This window comes from Bubalus bubalis, chromosome 6 (assembly GCF_019923935.1).
Source record: "Bubalus bubalis isolate 160015118507 breed Murrah chromosome 6, NDDB_SH_1, whole genome shotgun sequence".
In the NCBI taxonomy this organism is placed as follows: domain Eukaryota; kingdom Metazoa; phylum Chordata; class Mammalia; order Artiodactyla; family Bovidae; genus Bubalus; species Bubalus bubalis.
Genome location: NC_059162.1, coordinates 48624953 through 48633592, shown reverse-complemented (window position 1 = coordinate 48633592; position 8640 = coordinate 48624953). Strand labels below are relative to the sequence as shown.

The 8640-nt window shown below is 40.6% G+C and overlaps 1 protein-coding gene across 1 annotated transcript in view; it reads right to left on the bottom strand.

The window, feature by feature from the left end:
• Positions 1-721: 721 nt before the first annotated feature.
• ALG14 (ALG14 UDP-N-acetylglucosaminyltransferase subunit) overlaps positions 722-8640 on the bottom strand; it is a 95615-nt gene continuing 87696 nt past the window's right edge. Inside the window, exon 4 of the mRNA XM_006075765.3 lies at positions 722-1160. Within this exon, the coding sequence (XP_006075827.1) occupies positions 930-1160 (231 nt within the window). The 3' untranslated portion in view covers positions 722-929. The remainder of the gene's footprint in view (positions 1161-8640) is intronic.

The window sequence follows — 8640 nt, the reverse complement described above, 5'->3', positions numbered from 1 at the left end:
GTCATCTGTAAAATGGGGATAAAAACAGGCCCTACCTCATTGAGTTGTTATTAGAGTTAAATCAGTTACTATTTGAAAAGTGCTTAGAAGAATACCTGGCATTCAACAAGCACTCACCTAAATGTTAAGTAAATACACACTTTACTAAGCCTACACATCTTAAAATGTCAGAGACAACTATAGCCATGAAATGCTGAATTTACTAAAATGCTAAAAAAAAGTGTTTTGAGAGTTCGGCCATGATAAACAGAAACATGTTCTTACTCCTATGACAATAGTCACTTTCCCATTTATTTTAACAAACAAAAGATTTTTAAAAGATATTCTGGATTGAGGCCAACTACTCACAAAGCAAAACTGAAGAATAAAAAAAGATACTAGTTTATGTGCTCAGTTCTGGAAGCCTGTGGAGTGCAAATTGTCATGAAGCCAATTTAATATAACTGCTTCCTTTATGCTGAAAGGATTCACCAGGGACCTTTCTGTTTCCATACAGGAAATAAAGCCTGTTGTGTCTGAACAAAAACTAAGAAATATTTTTCTTTCTATAATGCAGAATACTGTAAAAAAAAAAAAAAAACCTATAGAACAGGAAATGTGGCTGATCATACAAATTCTATATTTAGCCCTAGAAAAAATATTAAGTAAAACAAGTCAGGAGATAATTTGCAGGCAGCGATAAATACTTTTACATAGAAAGGAAATTTGGAGCACAGAGACATACATACTTAATAGTTTTATTAATGTTTGTTTTATAAGAGGAACCTCAGTTTCCTCACTGGGTTACTGACACATTTCTTTACTCTTGACCACCAATAATTCTCAGGATTTTCAAAAGCTTTTTTATAAAAAACATGTAGTTTTTTTTGTTCCCCATTTACAGTAAACACTGTGGCTAGCAAAATTCTAAAGAAGTAAGTTGTCGTTGGTCAAACAATTCGCCCGAGGTACACAGATTTGGGATACTTCTCCTTAAGAGTTGGCCACTGAACAATGAAGTAATCGGAGAGGTGAAACAGAATCTTTCCGGACAGGGATAAATGTTCCACTCGGCAGATGCTCTCAACGTAGACAATGATCACTTTCTTTATTCCCAGTATTCCAAGGAGAAGGGCAGATATACAGATAGGAACACATGTTCCTGGTCCGTTACACAACACCTTGGAAAAAAAAAAAGTTGAAGGTCAAATAAAAACACAGGATATTACTCTAAGTGAGGCATTTAAAATAAAAACATTCTAATCTTAGAGATTTTTTTTTTTTAATTCGAAGTCTTGAGTGATTCCCTGTTAAGATCCAGTCTGCAGCAAACTCATGTGCTTGGGAGCCAAGTGGGGCGGTGCTGTTGGCTCCCCTGCTTATCAACTGCGTGCCCTGGGGAAAATGACTGTACTTCTCTGCACCTGGGTGGCCTGCTTTGTGCTAAGGGACACATGTACACAGTGCCCGGTGTTCGGCCAGCACCCACGGGATGGGTGTGTGTTGCTCTTCTGACTGCTTTGTGGATCTTGAACGTTAAATATATGGAAACCAGCTGTGATTCACTGTTTTCTAATGTGCTGACTTATTTGTGTTGATTTTTTTTAAAGCAATCTTTATGATAGTTGGAGGACTGACATGAAAGATATAGGAGAAAACATCTTTAAATGACCAAATTATGTAGAACATTTTTGTTGGAGGTGGAATCACTGTAGTTCAATCCAAAAAACAAACAAACAAACAAACAAACCCCAAAAAGAGGGATATTTGAGAGAAGGCTACCAAATGAATGAGGTTTTCCCTCAAGAGAATTCAATCCACACTTGTAATCCAGAGCCTTTTAATGCTTTGAATTCTGCTAATCTTTTTTTTTTTCTTTTTAATAGAAAGCCACTGGTTAAAAACAATTTAGTTGCTGAATTTAACTCATAGAGTAACTGCAAAGAATTTTTATAAGTTTTTTAAGAAAATGAGAGGAAACCTATTACACAGAACTGTTGGTAAGATCATTGTTTGTTGCTTAGATGCTAAGTTGTGTTTGACTCTTTGTGACCCCATGGACTGTAGCCCACCAGGCTCCTCTATTCATAGGATTTTCCAGGCAAGAATACTGCAGTGGTCTGCCATTTCCTTCGCCAGGTGATCTTCCCAACCCGGGGAATCAAACCTCCTGTGTTTCCTGCATCAGCAGGCAGATTCTTTACCACTGAGCCACCAAGATCATTTATTATTATTTTTAAAACATTTTGCACATCTTAATCATATGTTCATGTTGACTGAATTAGTAAAACCTAATTAAACATTTTTTACTCCAAAAATCATAAAACAGAAGATCTGTGTGTCGACACACACTACGCATAGCCTACAATGTCACACGAGCACTTCAGCACAAGGTCCGCAAAACTTATTATTAGACATTTGCGACCCCATGGACTGGAGCCTGCTAGACTCCTCTGTTCTTGGGATTTTTCAGGCAAGAATACTGGAGTGGGTTGCCATTTCTTCCTTCAGGGGATCTTCCTGAGCCAGGGATTGGCAGGTGGATTCTTTACCACTGAGCCACCTGGGAAGCCTCAGAGAATTTTAGAGCTGAAATAACCATCTGAGCATTGCGGGGACCCTCTCTGACAGACATGTGTCACAGCTGTGAGACACACGGAAGAATGTAAGGGTTTGGTAAAGGGCATGTGACCTAAGTCCCACCGTTCCCCGAGGTAGGACCACCTAGAACACCATTCACAGAGCTCTGGGGTCAGACAGAGTAACCTGTTTTCAGGTGGGAACCAATCCTTTTTAGTCTTCCTTAGCTCTTACCTACAAGTTAAACCCCCTGCCTGTCTCCTATGAAGAATTTTTGTTCAGACTTTCTCCTGAAGTCCCAGCTACTAAGCTGCCCTCCAGGCTAGTGCTCTTTAATCCTCAATGAGTTGTCCCTATAACCTTTCTTCATGGACCCTCAAGGGAGCATGAACAAAAGAAAATGGGACAGGGAGTTCCATACATATGCATTAATATATGATATTTGTTATTCTCTAACATACTTCACTGTATAATAGGCTCTAGGTTCATTCACATCATTAGAACTCACTCACATTCATTCCTTTTCATGACGGAGTGATATTTCATTGTATATACATCCCACAACTGCTTTATCCATTCATCTGTCAATGGACATCTAGGTTGCTTCCATGTCCGAGCTATTGTAAATAGTGCTGCAATAAACACTGGGGTACATGTGTCTTTTTCAGTTATGGTTTTCTCAGGGAATATGCCCAATAGTGGGATTGTTGGGTCATACAATATTTTTATGCCTAGTTTTTTAAGGAATCTCCAGACTGTTCGTCATAGTGGTTGCATCAATTTACATTCCTACCAACAGGGCAAGAGGGTTCCCTTTTCCCCACAACCTCTCCACCATTTATTGTTCATAGATTTTTTGATGATAGCCATTCTGACCAGTGTGAGGTCATACCTCATTATAGTTTTGATGTGCATTTCTCTAATAATGAGCAATGTTGAACATTTTTTCATGTGTTTGTTAGCCATCTGTATGTCTTCTTTGGAGAAATGTCTGTTTAGGTCTTCTGCCCACTTTTTGATTGTGTTGTTTGTTTTTCTGGTAACAACAGTAATCTTAATTACCACCTCGGCTCTCACTACCACTATTTATTACCAACCCACTGTGGTCAGGTACTGTGCTAAACATCTCACATGTATTCTTTTCTTTATATCTCAGATGTATTTTTTAAAATTTTTAACTGGAGGACAATATTGTGTTGGTCTTTGCCATACAACAACGTGAAGTAGCCTTAAGTGTGCATATGTCCCCTCCCTCCTGTGTTAAGTTAATCCTCACAGCAATCATTTGAGTTTTTCGTTCCCTTTTCACAGAATATGAAAACTGAGATGGACCAGTTGCCAGACCATGCATTGCAAAGGTGGAGTTTCCACCTTTGTTTCCAGTCTCCTTTCCTCTGTGTGGCTCCTGACTGTATGTGGGAAGTAGAAAGACTGGACTAGATGACCTTTCCCATTAGTTCCAGGATTCTAGAATTCTCTGAGTCTCATTTGTTTCTGGTTTTGTCTGAAGCCTAAGTTACAAGACTGTTCTGAATCCTTTCAGGGTTTAGAATTCTAAAAATCCTATTAATGCAAGGTTTCTCAATAGTGGCACTATTGACATTTTGGACTGGATTATTTTTGCTTGCGGGGGCCAGTCCTGTGCATTGTAGGATGTGGAGCAGCATCCCTGGCCTCTACCCACAAGATTCCAGTAGCCAAGACGGTCAAGAATGTCTCTGGGCATTGCCAACTCTCCAGTTGAGAACCGCTGTTAATGTATTCCCTAATCCTTGGATTATTTGTGTTGCTTTTTCTCATTTTTTTCTCCCACAGCACAGAACAAAGTAAAACGTGCAGCTAAAAAAATAATAAAAAGGGTTGCATGTTGGATCTTGAACGTCACAAAAGTATTTTCAGGTTTGTTGCCTTAAAAAAAAAAAAAAAAAAAGAGTACAGGGCTTCCCTTGTGACTCAGTGGTGAAGAATTCGCCTGCCAATGCAGGAGACATGGAATTGATCCCTGATCTGAGAAGATTCCACATGCCACAGAGCAACTAAGCCTGTGAGCCACAATTACTGAGTCTGTGCTCTGGAGCCTGAGAGCCGCAACTATCGAGCCCACCTGCTGCAACTACTGAAGCCTGCGTCCTGGAGCCCAGGCTCCCCGACAAGAGAAGCCACCGCAGTGCGAGGCCTGGGCACAACCGGAGAGCAGCCCCACTCACTGCGACTGGAGACAAGCCTGCAAGCAAAGCAGACCCAGCACAGCCAAAAATGAACAGATTTGTAAAAGGTACATATCCACACGTGTTCCATTCAGTATCTGGTTGGCTGCGAATATATATATATACACACACACACATACATATGTATATATATATTATATATATATACAAGCTGTGAATATATTGATAGAAATGTCTGGAGATAGGGGCATTGGTGGGAGATGCTTTAATAACCTGCCATAGACCAGAAGCAGAGACTGTTAAGGTAAAAGTGGAAATTAAAGGTATTTTGTTTGTTTGCCTCTGTTGTATCTTGATTTTGAGGTACCTTACTGCAAAAATCCTAGGAACAATAAAATCACAAAACCCTAAACCAAATACTAAAAAAAAAAAACAAAACCCTTAAAACTTCAGTGAAGGAAAGCTTTTAATTACATACAGGTTTTAAGTCTGAGTTTTACAGAAGCCTTATTACTGTTGTTGTTTAGTTGCGAAGTCGTGTCTGACTCTTTTGGGACCCCATGGACTGTAGCCTTCCAGGCTCCTCTGGGAGTTCATGGGATTTTCTAGGCAAGAATACGGGAGTGGGTTGCCATTTTCTTCTCTAGGGGATCTTCTGGACCCAGGGATCGAACCTGTGTCTCCTGCATTGCAGGTGGATTCTTCACTACTGAGCTACCAGGGAAGCCCTTACAGAAGCCTAGGTAAATATTGAAAAATTGTGGATTATGGAGTTTCTGTTATTCAACAAAGCATATCAGAAAGACTTATTTTAAGCACTAAACAAAACAGAATTTACTGAGACAGCCGGGGGAAAGAAGATTTTAAACAATATAATGGTTGAAGTTGTCTTTTTAATTAAAAAAAAACACAGAAATACTCTTTCTTATTTTTCTCTTTCCTAAAATACAAATTCTCAGTAACATGGGTGCAGGGTCATTGCTATCTTTCTACCTCACTATCTTGTACGCTGCTTATGAGCAGGGTCAACCTCTAGTATAATCTATGTTTTTCACATGTGACAAAACAGGCACTCATTAAATTCTGCTGAAGGAAGGAAGAAAAAGACGTATTGAGGGACAAGGAAGCTGTGAATCATTTGCCTGTCATATATGAAGTCAAAGGCTCCTGTTGCCAGACTCGACCTTGTTTGTAGCTCTATCACACACATTCATCATGAGCGTAAAGGCTGTGACTGACAGCTTAAAAATTCTTTTTTTTTTTTTACCATCTCACATCCATTGCCTTTCCTCAGGGGAACCACTGTACCCCTTGCTCTCAACTTAAGTGCTTGAACAGAATTGAATTCACACTCAACTACAAGGAGAGGCCATATGACTTTAGTCTGACCAGTGAGAGCCCTAAATTTCCCTGGCAAAAATCATTTGTTCAGGGAAGAGCATCCAATCCAGTGAGAACCACAAGACATAGCAGGACATGTGTTGGGGCTACTAAGAGAGCAGTACCTTCTCTGCTGTACTGGCGCCTAGGAGAATGTGGGCCTGGCACTGTTAACATCACTCTTGCCACCACCTGGAGAGCTGAGAATGAAGCCATCACACAGCACAATGGAGCAGAGCTGAGGGATGAAGACAGGCCAGGTCCCAAAGGCAGCATTTAAGATCCATGAAGCCAGCTGTGCCTGAAGGAAATCATATCTAGTCCTAGGTTTGTCAGGCATGTGAAGGAATACATTCCATTTTTGCTTAAGCCAGTTTGGATCAGGACGTCTGTCACTAGCAATAAAAAGCATCTCAACTGACACAGTCCTTTATTTTGTCTAACTTATTGCCTAGACTCGATTGCTTACAGCGCCAACCAGTAGGCGCTCATATGGGCCTGCTGGATGAATTAACAAATCAATAAATAAATGTCTCTGAAAGCAGGAAACCCAAGACATAGATATACTAAGGATAATGTAAGTTATGGGTCCAGAAAACAGAAAGAGGTGAGGGCTAATATAAACATGAAGTCGTGAGGGTAGATGAGCCAGATCAAGGATTAAGAGCAGTTACAAAAGGACTGTTGTTCCATAGATTTGGGTCACCACAGGTCAGGGCCTGTTGGTTGAGATATGACACCAGCACAGGCATGACAACATATATTTAACTAGGGTAGTCTGAACTTTACTCCTAGCCTAGTACGAACCCCATGCACAGAATATGGGCCAAGACCTTTGGGGTCCTAGGTTGGTTTGAAGGTCAATGAGGGTGATCCAAGGATATGAAGGTGAGCTTGAAAGCCAGATGAATTGAAAGTTAAAGTGTTAATCACTCAGTCACGTCTGATTCTTTGTGACCCCATGGACTGTAGCCCACCAGGCTCCTTTGCCCATGGGGTTTTCCAGGCAAGAATACTGGAGTGGGCAGCCATTCCCTTCTCCAGGGGATCTTATCGATCCAGGGATGGAATCCGGGTCTCCTTCATTGGCAGGTGGATTCTTTATCATCTGAGTCACCTGAAAGCTAGATATGTGTAAAAGTTACTCAGTCGTGTCTGACTCTTTGTGACCCAGTGGACTGTAGCTGGTTAGGCTTCTCTGTCCATAGGATTTTCCAGGCAAGAACACTGGATTGGGTTGCCATATCCTTCTCCAGAGGATCTTCCTGACCAAGGGATCAAATCTGGGTCTCTCGCATTGCAAGCAGACTCTTTACCATCTGAGCCATTGGAGATGCCCCACAGAGAGCCCAATTATGGCTGTAATCTGAAGAGACTGGACAGAAAAGCAGATTCCAACTCTGAGGCCATGGCCTGAAAACTACCCTCTTGCACAATGTCTTGCTGGTGGTGGTGGAAGCTGGAGAGAGCTAATGAACTGCAGGAACACAGCTGCAGGCAAGGTTTTACTGAGCTTCCAAGGCCACGGATAAAGCTGGGGGGAATTCAAACCTATTGTCAAAGCTGAGCTGGCTCAGCAGGTAGTCTTTGGAGGTCACAGGTCCTGTCAAAACCAACACTTCCAATATAGGATATTGGAAAAAACCAATATAGGATATTGGTTCCACTGTGCTGGAACCAATACAGTGGTAAAGGAGATAAATGAGCAGATGAGGGAGGGAGTAAACACTGAGGCCTGGGGTGAGTCAGGAGACACAGGAAGAGCTCAGACGTGAGGCTTCCTATGAAGCCTTATAGGTAGGGTGCTTAAGAATGAATCCCAATAAGAAAACCACAAGGCGACCTGGCTAAACCGACAGAGACAAGGTCTTCAGATTTGGCTAAAAGAAGAGTAATGGAAACCCTAGAGATGGTTATGTCAGTGAATCACTGAGCTAAAATGCAGGGAGGGGAAAGTGAGCAGGAGAGAGGGGCTCACATGTGAAGTGGGGCTGGGAAATGGCTTATAGAATGGAATGAAGGAGCTGTACATGAACATGAAGATGGGGAGAAAAGAGTAAGAATTCAGACTATTTAGTTTAAGATTGGTTCGGGAAAAATTGTACTGAGAACATGGCAAAGGTTAAAAATGGTGGCGCAGGAAGTCTACCATCACCAGATTTTCTTTTCAATATTTATAACTTCCCAGCTCAATGTGAAAAGTGCAGAAAAGCATAAAGAAAAAAATAATCCTTCTAATCTCATCAATCTGTCAACATTTTGGTGTATTATATATACATTTATATTTCACTATAAAATATGTTCATGTATGCACATATATAATTCTGAGAGGTTACATATACATATTATAAAGTTCTTTTCAGTTATATTTTTGTGTGTTGTAAAAAGTTTTTAAAATTCATGATTTTTAATTACTGCATATATTTAATCCTATGGATATATCATAATTCATCCAACTATTCCTTTATTGTTGAAAATTCAGGCTCCTTTTTTTTCTTTTTGCTATTCTAAATCATGCTTTTATGAACATTTC